Genomic DNA, 18883 nt, shown 5'->3' on the forward strand with positions numbered 1-18883 from the left:
AGATACCTGTCAATTCCCCCAAAGATCCGGCCTCCATAGCTGGATGTGGCAACGAATTCCACAAATCCACGACCCTCTGGCTAAAGAAATTTCTCCTCATCTCGGATGTAAATTGGTTCTTTTTAATCTTGTACCATTCTGTACCAGACATGAATTGTCCTGACAAAGTTCTAACCAAGTCTCCTCTGGAATATCTATTTTTAAATCTTTCTCCCATCTTTGTCTTGACTTATGGTCTCCTGGTTTATACATTCCTTTCTGCAAAATTATAGACATAATTGAAATAAACTTTTTAATATTTATATCTGCTATTAATTGTTCCAAATAACTTTGTTCAGGTAATAGCAAATCTGGACCTTTAACAGATAATAAGAGAATATTTTATGTTTGATTTTATTTGATAGTTTTAGTTAGTTTTTATAAATAATAACCAGATGTTCTCAGTTTTCTTCTTTTCTATCGGGCTGTTGGGGGGAGGGGAAATTTAAAAAATATCACTATGTATTAATTTTTAATATTTTTTGAACAAGAAATTTATATACAAGTTTTAATGCGTATGTGAAATTAAACAAAATTGTCAATAAAAAAAGAATCTGCTTACACTAGAACAATGTTAGGAGCCCAGCTGGACATGCAACATCCTTTATACAGCAAAGATATGGAACCAGCATTTCAGGCCAGAGCCCTTCATCAAGGTCTGAGCAAAAAGCAGGCAGGTGTCTCAATGAAAAAGGCGGGGGAAAGGGGCGAGGGGGAGAAGCACAGGCCCACAGGTTCGGAGGCCTCGAGAGAATAAAAAGGCTGGAAAATAATCGGAGAAGGGGGTCCCTCTCAGAATGGAGAAGGAAGGGGTGGAGAGCTGGAAGAAAGGAGACGGATGGGGAAGAGAGTGAGACAAGGGAGTGGCCGAATGGAAACTGGAGACTGTGATGGGCTGAGAGGAGCACAAAACCCAGCAGCAATAGAAATTCACCAAGACAAACGGTTACTTAAACAAAAGTTACTTTTAATTTTCTTTAAACATAAAAAACAGGATCAAACTTTAACGTATAACTATGAACTTAACCCCCTTCTAATTTTAAGCGCACGTGTATGTAATATGGGTACAATTTCAGAAAAGTTCTTTGATTCACAGTCCAATCTCACTTCTCACTCCTCCAAATTCACTGGTTGCAGGCAATTCTTACACTGTGCATAGAATTTAACATTTATGAATCTTCACCAGGCTTTGGTGCTTGCAAGTTAAATGGTTACAGCTCAGTAAGATTCTTGTGAGTTTTCAGAGAGAGATTTGTTGCTCGTTGGACACAAACTGATTCCTTCTGATCAGCCACTTCAGCGTCTTGCCAAAGAAACGTCCCATCAGGGTTTTCCAGATGATAACCTCTTTCAGGTCATCACAGAGTTCACTTTCTGTTTCCCCTATTTCTTCTTGTATGGACTACAAGGGCTTTGAACAGGCTGAACTCAAACTCACAACCAGTCTTCAAGATGGGATTTCAAACAAGCTTCCAAAAGCCACTGCAGAAAACCAGCAGTCTCTCTCTCTCTCTCTCTCTCTCTCTCTCTCTTTCTCTCTCTCTCTCTCTCTCTCTCTCTTTCTCTCTCTCTCTCTCTCTCTCTCTCTCTCCCCCACACTCAGAAAAAACCTGTTAGGCTCTTCTTCTTCTTTGGCTTGGCTTCGCGGACGAAGATTTATAGAGGGGGTAAATGTCCACGTCTCCTGCAGGCTCGTTGGTAACTGACAAGTCTGATGCGGGACAGGCAGGCACGGTTGCAGCGGTTGCAGGGGAAAATTGTTTGGTTGGGGTTGGGTGTTGGGTTTTTCCCTCCTTTGTCTTTTGTCAGTGAGGTGGGCTCTGCAGTCTTCTTCAAAGGAGATTGCTGCCCGCCGAACTGTGAGGCACCAAGATGCACAGTTGGAGGCGATATCAGCCCACTGGCGGTGGTCAATGTGGCAGGCAGCAAGAGATTTCTTTAGGCAGTCCTTGTACCTCTTCTTTGGTGCACCTCTGTCTCGGTGGCCAGTGGAGAGCTCGCCATAGAACATGATCTTGGGAAGGCGATGGTCCTCCATTCTGGAGACGTGACCCACCCAGCGCAGTTGGGTCTTCAGCAGCATGGATTCGATGCTTGCGGACTCTGCCAGCTCGAGTACTTCGATGTTGGTGATGAAGTTATTCCAATGAATGTTGAGGATGGAGTGGAGATAGCGCTGATGGAAGCATTCTAGGAGCTGTAGGTGATGCCGGTAGAGGACCCATGATTCAGAGCCGAACAGGAGCGTGGGTATGACAACGGCTCTGTACACGCTGATCTTTGTGTGTTTCTTCAGGTGGTTGTTTTTCCAGACTCTTTTGTGTAGTCTTCCAAAGACGCCATTTGCCTTGGCGAGTCTGTTGTCTATCTCTTTGTCGATCCTTGCATCAGATGAAATGGTGCAGCCGAGGTAGGTAAACTGGTTGACCGTTTTGGGTTCTGTGTGCCCGATGGAGATGTGGAGGGGCTGGTAGTCATGGTGGGGAGCTGGCTGATGGAGGACCTCAGTTTTCTTCAGGGTGACTTCCAGGCCAAACATTTTGGCAGTTTCCGCAAAACTCTCTACTTGCAAAACCACACAACCTTCCTAAAACAGCACACTCCACCAAAACAGCTGGCTGACTCCAAAAATCAATTCATGAGAGATCATATCAGTTTCCTGAGATGGGCTCTTCCATTGGCACCTCGTAGTGAAAATCTCCAGCACAGGGAGTCTATTGTCTTTGCAGACTTGTAGGTTATCTTGCATTTTAAAAAATGAGATCTCTTTTGAAATGTTTGTATTTGTTTGTGACCTAACTAAAACCCCATAATCTATCTTTCAAAAACAAATCTGTACATAATATAAAATATTCCATAATCTGTCACAAGACATTGATTGTTAATGCCACCCAATTAGAGAAGGCCTGAATGGAATATCAGGTGTCGCTCCTCCAATTTGGTTTGGCAGGGCCTAATTTTGTCTCTGTGAGATTTCTACCCCCATCCTTCTAACGAGTATAACCCCAGGCTACTCAGCCTTGCATTCATTTCCGAAATCATTTGTTGAACAACTTCTGCACTGCCTCCCAGACCAGTTCTAAAGTAAGGAGACGAGGCAGGTGAACAGTTCTGGTGTTGCCTTCACCAGTCCCCTGAATCTCTCTGCTCGTGAATGCAATCTCTCCAGCAACGAAACCCAGTATCCATTTGCTGCCTTGATTACCTGCTGCTTCTGCAAACTGATGTCTTTCCTCAAGTAAGCAGACCATATGTCTCCCTGTCAAAGCACTGTACGTATGAAGCGTAGGTTTTGCACAATTCCCCTGGCAATAATTGATAAATGGGTGGCCCAGAGGTGCAGAGACTCCCAGTTCCAGTGACCCGTGTTCAGACCTGGCCTCTAGAGCTGACTGTGTGGAGTTAGCATGCTCTCACTGTGGTGGGTGGGTCTCTCCCAGGTGTCCCAGGCTCCGCTCATTTCCCAAAGACATGGGAATTGATAGGTTCAAGATTCAAGATCCCTTTATTGTAATAGTACAGAACGTGTAATATTACATGAAATTGCCCTCTGGCGGCCATAAGGCAGGCAAAGAGTCGGCATCAGTGTCATTCGACGCCCCTTCACGGTTCAGAGGAAGAGAAGCAAAGGGGAGACCCTTCAGAGTCACCAAATGTCCGTGGATTCGCCTCCAGCTGCTCACGCAGCCTCTGCAGGTGCACAGACTCCTGTTTGATCCATCGGCCTCCCGAGCTCCAGATCTAAACCCCTGACACGATCAGGAGGCCCTCAGTGCCCGAGGCCGTTCGGGAGCCCTTCTTGCCCTCAGCGTCCTCTTGAATCCCCACTGCTGCGATACCTGGTTCCCATGTGCCGGTCTCCAGCAACCCGTGCGGGTCGCCCCCCCGACCACAAGTCGGTCGCGGCCTGAGTTACTCTCTTGGCTGCTGAAGCCCCTCGCTAGTCCGCTGTCATTGTCACCGTCCTGCAGGGTCGTCTCCTCTGCTTCTGTTTCTCAGCAGGAGGGGGAGGTTGTTCTCCCCATTTCTGGTGCCCTGTGTCAGTCTGCTACTCCCACCGGAGTCTGCAACCCCTCATGGCCACTGCCGAGCACGGGCGCCGCCATTGGTCACGGTAAATAGCACATAATGTGTGAGTGAGATGTATTGGGGGGGGGCGGGAAGTTCATGAGAATGTGGGGAGAATATAAATGTGAGCACTGGTGATTTGACAGTTGGCTCACACTCCGCAATCGGAATGGCCCTGTTTCCATGTTGCTCCTTGCTGTGACTCCATACTTTATAAACGTGGCTCATTTCACCTGCACAATTAGCCTTATGTGACCCCAGATCCCTCCACTTCTCAGATCTGCAATTTCTCCCCACTTATGGTGCCAGTCAAGATGAACAATTCCATATTTCCCACAAACAGCTTTCTATTTATTGTCATGGACACAAAAATCTTTTTCATTTGTTTACCCTGTAAGGTCCAGCACTACGATCAAGATAAGAGAGTCCTCTTGGAGACACCGTGTCCGTCGGCTCCGCCGAATCCGCCACTTCCTCTGCCCCGTAACCTCCTCAGTCAGATCCAGCAGTGAACCCAAGGTCAAGGTGTCCGAGTCTCCCAACACCACCTCCCCTCCCGATGTTAGGAAGCTTTCAGTCCAAGGCCCTTTGGGAGTCCTGCCAGCAGCCCACAGCCCTGCTGCTGACCCTGTTTGGCCTACTGTGGTCTCCTACACTGTAGAGTCCTCTCGCAGGGTTCTCCTTCTTGGCGAGGGATTGAGGATGAGGATTTTCCTGTTCTGGTGCCCTGCACTAGTCCCCTGCTCTCCTGGAACCCACCAATCTCGAAGTCAGGGATGCCAGGGATGGGCACCACCACCTTGGGTAGAGGATCTTCTTTGTAAAAAAAAAATAGCTGCCAGCCCCATTCCAGAATGGTGCGTCACGGTTTGCATAACGCTGTTGCAATGCCAGCAATCGGGACTAGGTTTCGAATCCCGCACTGTCTGTAAGAAGTTTGTACGTTCTCCCCGTGTCTGCGTGGGTTTTCCCCTTGGTCTCCAATTTCCTCCCACTGTTCAAAATGTACCAGAGGTGTAGGTTAATTGGGTGTAATTGGACTGCATGGACTCAAGGGCTGAAAGGGCCTGTTACTCATGCTGAATGTCTACATTTTAAAAAATAGAAATAATTTAAACTTTCACAGGGCTGTCGGACAGGATGGGGGGGGGGCAGTCGGAGCCTATGGAGGACCACTGTAGGGCTATGGTGACATTTCCCTCTACATCCCGCTCGGCATCAACACCACTACCATCATTGCCCACTCACCTCTCCTATCGAGACCCCTCTGTGGCTTCCTCGGTTCTCTTTCCGTCTAACCACTATAACTCTCTGCCATTCCCAGAGTCCACGGCGCTGACTTCTCTTCTTCTTCTTCCCAAGGAGGTGAGCTCGAGTGTTTCACGGACTCGACCTCGGAGAGCACTCCCTCCTCGCTGAGGACCGCCCCTGAGAGCCAGGCACCCCCGGAACACCCGGGCACGGCCCAGCCATCGCCGGCGTGGAGTTGGAGCGCGGGGGTGAGAGGACGAGAGGAGGAGCTCAGCAGCAGCCTGGCCCAGGGCAGCCCTGCGTCAGAGGTTGCAAGGCAAGCAGACACTCCACAGCCCAGCAACGCTCACACCAGGCACCTGGGGGTGGAGCCATTGATACGGGCATCCCGTTCTAATCTGGCTTACAGTAGCTGGGGGTCAGAAGACAGCCTGTCTGTCGCTAGCGATGCTTACGGCAGCATGTTCAGCCTGTATAGAGGAAAGTCCTTGTTTATACCCGTGTAAGTACAACAGAGTCATCACCCCTCCCAACATCCTCATTGGGACCACAACCTCTTTTGCTTGACAGTTGTCTCTATTTCATCTTCCTCTTTCTTTTCCTCCCCACCACTTCACAATTTGGTGGTGAATATTTGGATCGCCTTTTTCTTTTTAATTCCTTTTTCATTCTCCATGTCAAGAGTTTTTCTTTGGAACATTTCAGTTGCGTTAAACATCCGAGGAACTCAATTACTTGGTCAGATCGGAGCCTTTAGAATCACAGTGGAAATGTTAAAACAAACCACCTGACAAAATAGGTTTAAAAAAAAACTGTCCAAGAGAAAGTTAATGTAAGGCAGTGTCTGTGGTTCATTCAGGAATCTGATGGCATTGGGGGAGGGGGGGCGGGGAAGAAGCTGCCCTTGGGCTGCGGGGTGCTCATCTTCAGGCTCCTGGACCTCCTTCCTGATGCTAGCAGAGTGAAGAGGGCGTAACCTAAGTGGTTGGGGTGGGGGGGGGGTGGTCCTTGAGGATAGAGGATGCTTCACGTTGACGTCCTCGATGGAGTACAGGCTGGTGGACTTTATTCTTGTCCTGAGGAAGATGAGTACCCTGGTCACAAGGACAAATTGGTGTGCACAAGAAGTTCAAGTTGTATGGAATTCTGGTTACCCCCGTGACAGGAAGGATGTGGAGGCTTTGGCTAGGGTGCAGAACAGATTTTTCGGGATGTTGCCTGAGTTGGAGGTTGTGAGCAATGAAAACAAACCTCCATTGTTTTCTCCAGACCAGTGGTTCTAAACCTTTTTCTTTCCACTCTCATCCCACCTTAAGTAATCCCTTACTAACAACAGGGCACTAATGTCATAGGGTGTCATGGGTACTCTGTTTAAGTAGCTCCAGGACAGGCACATGAAAGGGAAAATAAATGGAATGGAGGGGATATGCAAAATGTGCTGCCAGAATTTTTGGTGTAATTTGGACATCATTTTTGGTGCAGGCTTTCTGGGTTGAAGGGCCTGTTTGTGGATTGTGCTGTTCTATAAGTAGGGGTGCAGCTGGTATAGCAGCTGCCTCACCGCTCCAGAGCTGGGTTTGATCCTGACCTCTGGTGCGGAGTTTGCACCCTCTCTGTGACTCCAGGGGTTTCTCCTGGATACTCCATTTTCCTCCAGAGGTGTCCAAAATGTCTCAAGGAGCTTGTAGAGCACATAAACAGGCCCTTCAGCCCAACGCCTCCAAGCTGGCCAAGTTACGTACCTGAGCTATGTGCCTACATTCAGCCCGTGTTCCTCTGAACTGTTCCTATCCAAATAACATTTAATCATTACAGAGAAACACCAATCCTTGCTGATGCTGGAACCTTGAGTAAACATGAAGAAGCCTGAAGGTCTCAGTGGTCCTCAATAAAGGGTCTCGACCCGAAACACTGACCGACCATTTCTCTCCAGGAATGCCACTGCTCCCATTGAGTCTGTCCAGCTCCACCATTCTTTGTTAAACATTCTAATTATACCCCCCTTACCACCTCCTCAGGCAGCTCCTTCTCCACATCCACCACCCTCTGTGTAGGGCAGTTGATGTCGTCTATCTGGATTTTAACTAAGGTTCCACATGAAAGGTTAGTAAGGAAGGTTCAGTCACTAGGGATTAATAGAGAAACAGTAAGATGGGTGCAGAGGTGGCTGGAGGAGAGACAGCAGAGGGTCATGGTGGTCAACGGTTTGTCAGGATGGAAACCTGTAATGAGTGGAGTACCTCAAGGATCGGAGCTAGGTCCCCTGTTGTTCATAATTTATATTAATGATTTGGATGATGGGATGGTTAACTGGCTAAGTAAATACGCAGACGATATGAAAATAGGGGGAGTGGTGGATAGCAGAGGGATTTGGTTTGTCTGGAAAGTTGGGCTGAAAGATGGCAGATGGAATTTAATGTAGAGAAGTGTGAGGTCCTTCACTTCAGTAAAAATAATCGAAATAGAACATAGGTAGTAAAGGAGAGGACATTGGGGAATGCACAAGTACAAAGAGATCTTGCAGGGTTCCTTGAAGGTGGATTCTCATGTTGACAGAGTGGTTAAGAAGGCATTTGGTATGTTAGCCTTCATAAATCATAGCATGGAGTTTTGGAGCTGGGAAGTGATGTTGCGACTGTTTAAGGCATTGGTGAGGCCAAGTTTGGAGTATTGTGTTCAGTTTTGGTCTCCAAATTATAGGAAGGATATAGATAAGGTGGGGAGGGAGCAGAGAAGATGTACAAGGATGTTGCCTGGCTTAAAATACCTAGAGTACAGAGAAAAATGGAAGAGGTTAGGACTTTATTCATTGGAATGTAGATGGTTGAGAGGGGATTTGACAGAGGTGTTTAAGATTATGAAGGGAATAGATAGACTAGATGCAAGTAGACTCTTCCCCCTGAGAGCAGGGGAGGTTGAAACAAGAGGACACAAGTTGAGGGTAAGGGGGCAAAATTTTAGGAGAAACATGAGAGGATGTTTCTTCACTCAGAGAGTGGTGTCTGAACAGAATAATCTTCCAGAGGAAATAGTTGAGGCAGAGTCAATTCTTTCATTTAAGAGGAGGATGGATGTATACATGGATAAGAGGGGGATGGAGGGTTATGGGCGGAGAATACGCGGGGGGTGTGGGATCTAGCAGAGTTGTTTGAGTGAACCGGAATGGACTTGAAGGGCCGAGATGGCCTGTTTTCATGCCCTAAACTGTTATATGGTTATACGGTTAATATGTCCCTTTCAGTCCCCCTTACATCTCTCCCCTCAACTTAAACTTCCCTACCAGGGAAAACTGTGACCATTCACATTATTTTATCCATGATTTTATAAACCCCCTACAAGGTGTATCTCTCCCTCCCCCCTAAGCCTATAGGCCCAACCTATCCAGCCTCTCTCCTTGTAACACAAGCTCTCCAGTCCCAGTAGCATCGGGAATCATTTCTGCACACTATATAAAACATGTAGCAATTACAGCAGGAAACAGGCCATCATGGCCCTTCTAGTCCGTGCCGAAACTCTTACCTTCTCCTAGTCCCACTGACCTGCATTCTGCCCATAAACCTCCATACCCTTTCCATCCATATACCTCTCCACATTTTTCTTAAAATATTGGACAACCCTCCTCCGGAAGCTCATTCCACACAGACCCCGCTCTCTGAGTGAAGAAGCTTCCCCTTCTGTTGCCCCTAAACTTTTGCCCCCCTAACTCTCAGCTCATGTCCTCTAGTTTGAATCTCCCCTCCCCTCAATGGTAAAAGTCTATCCATATCTACTCTCTCTCTCCCCCTCAACATTTTAAAGACCGCTATCAAATCCCCCCCTCAGCCTTTTACGCTCCAAGGAGTAAAGCCTCGACTTTTTTAACCTTTGTCTATAAGGTTGGTGCTGAAACCCAGGGATCATCTTGTGAATCTTCTCTGTCCTCTCTCTGTTTTGTTCACACCCTTCCTGTAGTTCAGTGACCAGAACTGCGCCCAATATTGCATGTGCAGTCTTGCCAATGTAGATTAATTGACTGTTATAAATTTCCCCAATATGTAGGTGGGGGATAGAACCTGGGGGGAGTAGGTGGGAATGTGGGACCCTTATCTGTTTTGAAGCAGTTATATAGGGCCTTGAAGAGGCCCACACTATGAGGCTTGTGTCAGCAGGACTGACTGATGAAGAAAGACTGGAGAGTGGAATTCAGAATGAGGGGGGATCTCGTTGAGACAAGTAAAAATTCTGCCAAGACTGGACAGGTTGGGCGCGGCATGAATGCTGGGAAAGTCCAGAACAAAGGGTCACAGTCTGAGGAGAAGGGTGAAATCATTTAGGCCTGAGATGAAGAGGAACGTCTTCGCTCACCGAGCTGTGAACTTGTGGAACTCCATGCCACAGAAAATTGTTGAGGCTGTTCAAAAAGGAGTTGGGTGCAGCTCCCGGATTGAGGGATGTGGAGAGAAAGCAGGAATATGGTACTGAAGTCACATGATCAGCCACCGTCGTATTGAAAGGTTGAGTGGGCTGAATGGACTTTTCCTATTTTCTATGTGGGCTGTAGGTTTCAAATCAATAGTTTCTTGATGGTTGGCATGGATAATGGGCTGGTTTTGTGCTGTATCTCGGTGAATGGCAGAACATACTCAAGGGGAAAATGGTCTTCTGCCCCTCAATCCCAAGCTGACACAAAGTGAAGTAACTGAGTGGTACTGTGGTTAATGCTCCTTTGCTTCAGGCCAACATGTTTTGAGTTCCTCTATCTGCTGTACGTCTCAGGCCTTCCAAACCCAGTTCTTGCATGGCCAGCCTCATTCACCCGACCTCACCTGCTGTTCTTTGCTCATTGTGCGCAGCTGGTGTTCCTTCTTTACTGATGTGCCACTACCGGCTTCGCCCACACCTCAGGGCCCCGCCTGTGAGTCGAAGGCAACTCTCATCGCCCTTCCACCTCTAGTTTTTACGCCATCTATGGCCAGCCAACCTTGGGTTTCTGAGTCCTCTCCAGCTCTGGATACGTGAACTCTCAGGTACAGGCTAATTTCACAAAGTCGTGCTGCTTCCCAGACAGGACACAACAGCACAGTACAGGCCCTTCAGCCCTCGATGTTGTGCCCACCCATTGATTCCTTCCAGAAAAAAGTACTAAACCCTCCCTACCCCATAACTCTCTATTTTCCTTCCGTCCATATGACTGAAGAGTCTCTTAAATGTCCCTCATGTTCCAGCCTCCACCACCATCCCCTGGCAAGGCATTCCAGGCCCACACAACTCTCTGTATCAAAAAAACTTACCCCTGACGTCTCTCTTAAACTTCCCTCCCTTCACTTTGTACTCATGTCCTCTGGTGTTTGCTGATCCTGCCCTGGGAAACAGGCGCTGACTGTCCACCCTATCTGTTCTCTCAGAAACTTGTAGACCTCTATTAAGTCTCCTCTCATCCTTCTACGCACCAAAGAGAAAAGTCCCAGCTCTGCTAACCTTGCCTCATAAGACTTGTTTTCCAATCCAACAACATCCTGATGAATCCCCTCTGCCCCCTCTCCACAGCTTTCACATCCTTCCTGTCATGAGGTGACCAGACTGAACACAAAACTCCAAGTGTGGTCCCATCAGGATTTATAGATATTGACCAAGGGCCCAGATTTACTGACACACCATTGCCGTGTGTCAGACAAGTGGCTGTGTTGACTTGGAATCACAACTTAAAGCCTCATACCATGGCCTGTCCACTCACATGCTGCTCTCCGTGGGAGCTTGTTGTATTCTAACAAGCTACAGCATTTCCAGAAATTGCCATAGTTCTACCCTGGAACTTCCCAGTGCAGGAATAATGCAAATGTCTTCCAACCTGCCTTAGGTGGCACATCAGTGAAGATTGAGCTGAATCTCTAGCCTCTTTCAGTGTAATGAAGTCCCCCTGTTTCTTTCTGTTCCAGGGACCTCTGCGAGGAGACACTGGACAGGAGTCACCTTGAGGACAACGTCGATCCTGCCCTCAGGTGGGACTCCATGGCCCAGCCTGGAAGTCCCAGAGCACCAGGGCTCCTGCCAACAAGCCTCAGAGCACGGCCGGCCAGCCCCAAGGCCGTGCGAGTTGACCTCGCGGCACAGCAGACCACGCCATTGACCCCGCGGCACAAGCTCTCCACGCCAGCCGAGTACTGTGACACGGTCCCGGCCGAGTTCGAGGGCGTGGCCGAGAAGTCGAAGGCAACGGAGCAGCGAGGTGAACCCTCGGCGTCCCGGGTCTTGGAGCGGGTGAAGTGCCTGGAGCCATTCCCAGAGCGCCGGCGGAGCTTCGACCTGTCGGATGGCCAAGCGTGGCCTGGTTTCAGGAAGTCACGCTCGTTCGACCACGCTGACCCGCGCCTCAGCCGGCGGCGGACCTCCTTCTCTGACCTGCTGGAGTGCGAGGCCAAGGCCGGTGTTGGGTCTGGCGCGGAGCAGCGGCGGTGGCTCTTCCGCCAGAAAGCCGCCTCATTTGACGAGCGGGCCCGCGGTGTCGAGCTCAAGATCTCCGAGGAGCTGAGTCGCATCAAGGCAGCGGCTGCGGCTTCGCCAGCCAGGCCGCTGCTGAGGTCCCCTGTGCTGGAGCGGGCGGTCAACCGTGAGCTGAACGCCCGCAAGGCGGCGAGTGGGCAGCAGGGCCCAAGGAAGCCCCTATGGAGGAGCCCGGCCACTGCCGAGCTGGAAGGCCCCGCGTCACCACACATATCACCAGGGGCCAAGTACTGGCTCATGCCCGGTCAGCGGGGGACACCGCCACCGCAAGCCCAGCCGCTCCTTGCGTTGGATAAGGTGGCCCTGAGTGCAGAGCTGCTCGCACCCGTCATCCAGCATGAGGTGAAAGGGCGAGGTGGTCGCTGGGGGCAACCGTCACCTCCCGTTGCCAGGGAGATGGCTGAGCCGCAGCACGACGGCAGCCCCGAGCTGGGCCTCACCCCCCTCAGCCCAGCCGGTGACCCCACAGATCCGCGGCCCAGCGAGGAGAAGGGCAGTGCCCGAGGTGAGGGCGCTGAGGAAGAGGCCAGGACCCCGGTGTTGGAGAAATCAGGCCGCAAATCATCCCGGGGGAAGTCCAGGAAATCTCGCCCCATCTCACCAGAACTGGGTAAGAGGCCAAGAGGGCAGGCAAGGGCTCCTAGAGCTTGTCACATGGAACATTCCAGCACAGTAGAGGCCCTTCAGCCCACCATGCTGTACTGACCCATGCAAACCTACTCAACAATCTAACCCTTTCCTCCCACACATCCATAACCTATTTATCTTCCATCTTTGTGCCTGTCCCCTAGTGTAACAGCCTCCACCACCATCCCCAACAATACATTCCAGGCACCAACTGCTCTTCGTGTATATAAAAAAACTTTCCTAAACTTTCCTCCCCTTATCTTAAACAGATGCCCTCTGGAAAAAACCCAACACTGGAGAAACTCAGCAGGTCAAACAGTGAACTTTGTACAACAAAGATAAAGATACATAATCAATGTTTCAGGCTAGATACCTTGATGAAGGACTCAAACTTTACTTCAACCATCGTGTCCGTGGACTCTCATGTTTTACACATGCCTTCTGGTACATTATTATTGCCACAAGGAAAAGGTGCTGACTGTCCACCCTATCCAAGCCCCTCGTAAGGGAATATATTCCTACAAAGTCACCTCTCATCCTTCGTCACTCCACTTTGCTTCATGACGTGTTCTTCAATCCAGTCAACTTCCTGGTAGATCTCTTTAACAAAGCATCTCATCCTTCCTGTAATGAGGCAACCAGAACTGAATGCAGCTAAAACACAGGATTCTGGTGACACGGTGTTTGAGGTAAAAAAACGCAAATGCTGGAGAAACCCAGCTGGTCCAACAGGGCCTTTATGTAGTAAAGGTGGAGATAAATCACCAAAGTTTCGGACTTGAGTCCTTCATCAAGGTGTGGGGGAACATGAGAGATGTCCGAACAAAAGGGGAAGGAGGGGGTGGTGAGAGGTGAGGGGAGGGGGGAGGGAAGGCAAGCTGATTAGTGGAATGCAGTGAGCTCAACGTTCATGCCCTAGAGTTGGATGAGGCTCTATGGGGCACTGGTGAGACCTCATTTGGAGAACTGTGTGCAGTTTTGGGCCCCCTATCTTATAAAGGATGTGATGTTGTTAGAGAGGGTGCAGAGGAGATTTACCAGGATGATTCCTGGAATGCAAAGGATAACATACGAGGAGCGTTTGGCAGCTCATGGGTTGTATTCATTGGAGTATATGAGAATGAGAGGAGATCTAACTGCATTTACTCGATCTATACCTCTCATAATTTTAAACACCTCGATCAAATCTCCCTTCATTCTTCTACACTCCAGGGAATAAAGTCCTAACCTGTTTAACCTTTCCCTGTAACTCAGTTCCTGAAGTCTGGGCAAGATCCTAGTAAATCTTCTCTGCCCTCTTTCAATCTTACTGATATTCACACTCATGAATCTTCTCATATTTCTGAGCCTTCTTCCTGATGGAAGGGTAAAGAGAGTGTGGCTGAGGTGGCATGAGTGTTTCAATATGTTGGCTGCTTCTCTAAGTTTCTGCTACAGTGGAATTGAGGAGGGGTTTCCAGTATTCAGACCCAGTGACGAAGGACATAGCATTTCCAGGTCAAGATGGTGTCCACCCACTCCCACTCATGCTCCTTGGTGGGCGAAGGGATGAGTAGCCTGGATGAGTGTTTGCAGTGATACACAACATCTCCTCACTTGTCAGGAAGGCACAACAGCAACCACACTTCCTGAGAAGACTGAACCAGATAAGGCAACCGGTCATCATCATGTCAACCTTCTACAGGAGCTCTATCGAGAGTGTCCCGGCTGGCTGCTGCAGAGGAATGGATCAGAGGCCAATCCGCAGGATCAGAAGGGCGGCAGAGAGGATCACTGGAGTCTCCTTCCCACACCCCCCCCCCAACAATTGACGTGATCTACCAGGATTGTTGTCTGAAGAGGGTGCACAAAATCATTGAGGACTCTTCTACCCCGCACGCAGCATCTTTCATCTGCTCCTGTTAGAGAAGAGATGCAGGAGGATCAAAGCCAGCACCACCAAGCTGAGGAGCAGCTTCTTCCTACAGGCAGTGAGAATGCTGAACGACCAAAGGAACTGCTCACCCTGACCCTCCGAGACCCTCATATTCACAAAATAATATTTAATTATTTGTAGAGATGAAATCCATGTCCTGCATGTCTATTGATTGTCTGGTTGTGTGTCTGCGTGTTTTGCACCGAGGACTGGAGAATGTGTGCAATCAGATGACAATAAACGTGACCTGACTATTCTGTAGTCTATCCACACGAGTGGCAGAGGGAGGGAATGGTCAGGGTGGTCATTCAGGTGGGCTTCCCCAGGGTAGTGTTGATTTTCATGTGATAGGAGCTGGAACATCTGCTCGATCTTCACGGATATCCTCCCGTTTGATCTTAGCCATTCCACCAATCATTCTCCGGTGAGATCTCACTTTGTTTTAACACAAAGTTTGTTCCCGACAGAATCCTCGGATGATTCCTACGTCTCGGCTGGTGAAGACCCCTTGGAGCCACCGGTGTTTGAGATTGCCATCACTGACACAGTCGCTACAGTGGGATCTGGAGTGCTCTTGAAATGCATCATCACCGGCACCCCCATGCCTGAAGGTAAGCAATAGAATTAGCCCCCCAAGTTTTATTGGGGTGATCGAGGTTCTTCTGTGAGTAGCCCAGTAGGCATTTCATTCATAGTACAAGTGAGATGCAGTTGTAAGTACAGAGTTCCAGCAAGAGAGTGAGATCAGGTGTACAGAGTAAAGGCAACATAATTTCGACTGGTGTGAGGTTCATTCGGGTGAGTGAGAACAGTGAGAATGAAACTGTTCTTGAATCTGGTGGCGTGTGATCTCACACTCATGATAAAAGCACGAAAATGCTGGAGAATTCAGCAGGCCTTGCAGCATCCATAGAAGGTAAAGATAAATTACTGATGTTTTGGTTCTGAGCCCTTCCTTGAGGAAGAGCTCAGGCCCAAATAATCGACAATATCTCTTTACCTCCTGTGGACGCTGTGAGACCGGCTGAGTCCTCCAGCAATTCTGTGTTTTTACTACAATCGCAGCATTTGAGTCCAGGAGTTGGGATGATGTGGTGAAGTTGTATAAGACATTGATGAGGCCAAATATGGAGCATTGTGTGCAGTTTTGGTCACCGAACTTCCGTGTCTCCGTGGGTCTCCTCCCAGAGTTGTCTTTCCTTCCACCATTCAAAACGTGCAGGGGTTGTAGGTTAACTGGATGTAATTGGGCAGCAGGGGATTGTGGGCCGAAAGGGCCTGTGCTGTTTGTCCAAATTTAAATATTTTAAATTTAAATTTAAATCATTTAAAGCTACTTGGGATCTAAGGAGCAAAGAGCAAGAAAACATAATAACTGCAGAGGTTGGAAATTTTATTTTTGTTTTTGTTTTTCGAAACAAGCTAGAGGTCACTTTGGAGAAAACAGTCATTTTTTAACATATTTACACATTATTTTAGTCCAATTCACTTCTGAGAATCAAGTACAATATCAATTCACTTGTAATTCCCCTTCCTCCCTCCCCTCAACATCAAAAGAAAACAAAACAACTAAAGAGACAGAAAACCGAAAAGAACATTTCAGTGTCCCGCAACCTTTCGAATCGACTTTCACTCTTTGACATATTTCACTGCTGGTGTCTTGGTATATTTTGTCCAAATTTTTCAACCAACCTGGCTGTCATTATAACTGGGCCCTGAAGTGCTCTAGATAAGGTTGCCATCTTTTGGCAAAAGTGTTGAATTTCTTTCTTAAATTCTATGTTAGTTTCTCCATGGTCACATAGTTGTGCATCTCCGTGGGTCATCGAGTGATGAGAAGTGGGAGTCGGACTTCCAGGTGATCACAAGGTAATTTTTTGTTAGTGACAGGGCAAAATTTACAAATTTAATCTGGAATGTTGTTAATTTTCTGCCCACGTCCACCAGGTTTCCCAATAAATACAACTCTGGATCCAACGGGAAGTCTGCTCCATAATCCTAGTTAATACGTTAGATAATTTCAACCTAGTTAATAGATAATTCAAGCCAAAAGGGTCTCACCTTCGCGCAGGTCCACATCTGGTTCCAATTTCAAACCCACATCTGAAGCACATTTCCCATATCTGATTTTCCTTTATGTGATTTTTATGGTGTGAGGTATAATTGGTGTAAGAAATTATATTGTATCAATCCAAGTGTGGCGATGATCACTGATGTTACATTTTCCCAACATAAATCTGACCAACACTCCTCATCAATCGTTATTCCCAAGTCTGACTCCTGCCTTTCCCTTGATCTTTGCAGGCCCGGGTTTGGGCTCTCATTTTGAAGTACAAGGTACATTCCGGATATAAATTTGGGAGAGCGTCCCTTCCACCTCGTTCCCCTTAGGTGGGGTCATGGTCGAGCCCCATTTTTCCCTCAGGAAGGATTTTAACTGGAGAAAATAGTGAAAGATTCCAATAGGCAAATCATATTTGACCTTTAGTTGTTCAAAGGATATGAGCTGTCTATATTCATAGCAGTCCTCGATATTTCAGATCCCCTTATGATGTCAAATATCCAGGATTTTGTTACCTAAATTCATAGACATCAGCTCGTTACGTATCAAGGGCGCTTTTGGTGATATTACAATCTCTTTACCAATACAGTCATTAATTTCCTTCCAGGCTCAGAATCTTGAGCAAGCAATGATAAACCCTATTAGTCAGGCATCGTCCAAGGACAGAAAGGATCAGTTCATGTTTGGTGTTGGGATCCTTTATCGAGACTAGGATGGGAAGGGGGAGAGCAAGCATAAAAAGAAGGCTAGAAAGGGGTTGATATGATATGATTCTGGTCAAAAGGAGGTACGAGAGGTGGAGAGGAAGGTGGGGGAGGAGATGTTGGGTTTGAAGAGAAAAGTGTGTATGGGAGTGGGGAAAGGACGATGAAAATAGTGGAACTAGATGTGAGTGAACGTTGTGTGAAACTTAAAAGCACCACGTTGGGTTTTGGGGCAACCTGGATGGAATGTGATGAGTTGTGACTGACCATTTTGTGACCTGCTGAGTCCCTCAGTTTCTCTTCCTCTGAACCTTTTGTATCACCCTGATATGGCCACAGCTGGAGGGTTGAGTGATTTCTGGGCATCGCATTTTGGGGAAGATGTGAAGGCTTTTGGAGAGGGTGCAGGAGAGAGATTCCAAAATATTCCAGGAAAGAGGTACTTTAGTTTTGTAAATGGAATGGAGAAGCTGGTTCAGAGGAGAAAGTGAGGAGATCAGATGGATGGATTTACAATCATGAAGGGTACGGATGGAAGAGACAGAGAGAAAGTACCTCCATGATGGAGCAGCCAAATACCAGGGGACAGAGAGAGAAGGGAAAATCAAAAGAAGCAAAAATGGCATGAGAGAAACATTTCCTGCGCAATAAGTGGTTGGATTAGGAACATCTGATCAGGGGAAGAACATCAGAAACAGGAGCAGGAGTTGGCCATTTGCCCATCGAGTCTGCTCCACTGTTCAATAAGATCACAGCTGATTTGGCCGAGGACTCAGCTCCACACCCAGCCTTTCACCAAATCGCTGAATTCCCTGACTATGCAAAAATAAAACATCTATCTATGACTTAAATGCATGTAATGAGGCCACCTCTACTGCTTCCTTCAGCAGAGAATTCCACAGCTTCACTCCTCTCTGGGAGAAGTAGTTGTTCCTCATCTCAGTCTTAAGAAGACTGGACACAGATTCAACAAGGCACTCGATCAGTGTCTGAAAGAATTTGCATGGGCGAGAGAAGAGGATCTGGTTTGATTGCTCTGACGTAGAGTCAAGGGCCCCAAATGCTGCAGCCTTTCATGGTTCTGTGCTTCTGATATATCAGTATGTTTCATGCCCTCGAGATGTTCCAAAGTGAAACATATGTTGGCTATCTGCTTCAGAAGGTAAACAGCAAGTAATTAGAAGGGCAGAGGTACAGGAGAGGTCAGAGGAAAACAGGAGGGAAATCTTCCAACATTGATAAGGTTCTGCCAGGAGTACTGCTACGGTGTTGGTCTCTGGGGAAAAGAAACTGGGCTGGGAGGACAATCTCTTTCAGAGATTGGAGGTCTGTACTATGGCCTTCATTGGGGAACTGAGTGGGACGTCATGTCACAACTGTACAGGACGGTGTTGAGTCTGAGCTTGGCGTACATCTGATCACCCACCTATTGGAGAGAATGCGGAAAAGATTCATGTGGATGTTTTTAAATTTATTTTTAGACCTAGTGCACGTAACAGCCCCTTCCAGCCTATGAGCCCGTGCCCCCCAAATACACCAATTCACCCCCGTACCTTTTGAAGGGTGGGAGGAAACAGGAGCATCCAGAGGAGACCCACACAGACACAGGGAGAGTGTTCAAACTCCTTACAGAAAGCGATGGATTCGAATCCAGGTTGTTGGCACTGTAAAAGCGTTGTGCTAACTGCAATGCTACCCATACTGGCCTAACTAATGTTACAGGACTGGAGGGCTTGA

General features: G+C 48.0%; 1 protein-coding gene across 7 annotated transcripts in view; it reads left to right on the forward strand.

The window, feature by feature from the left end:
• spega (striated muscle enriched protein kinase a) overlaps positions 1-18883 on the forward strand; it is a 341612-nt gene that overhangs the window by 151571 nt on the left and 171158 nt on the right. For 6 of the 7 annotated variants that reach the window (XM_069936009.1, XM_069936006.1, XM_069936008.1 and 3 more), the window contains 3 exons: positions 5470-5860; positions 11274-12448; positions 14848-14991. In XM_069936009.1, the coding sequence (XP_069792110.1) occupies positions 5470-5860; positions 11274-12448; positions 14848-14991 (1710 nt within the window). The remainder of the gene's footprint in view (positions 1-5469; positions 5861-11273; positions 12449-14847; positions 14992-18883) is intronic. The other variant, XM_069936005.1, reaches the window with a different exon arrangement.

This window comes from Narcine bancroftii, chromosome 4 (genome assembly GCF_036971445.1).
Source record: "Narcine bancroftii isolate sNarBan1 chromosome 4, sNarBan1.hap1, whole genome shotgun sequence".
In the NCBI taxonomy this organism is placed as follows: domain Eukaryota; kingdom Metazoa; phylum Chordata; class Chondrichthyes; order Torpediniformes; family Narcinidae; genus Narcine; species Narcine bancroftii.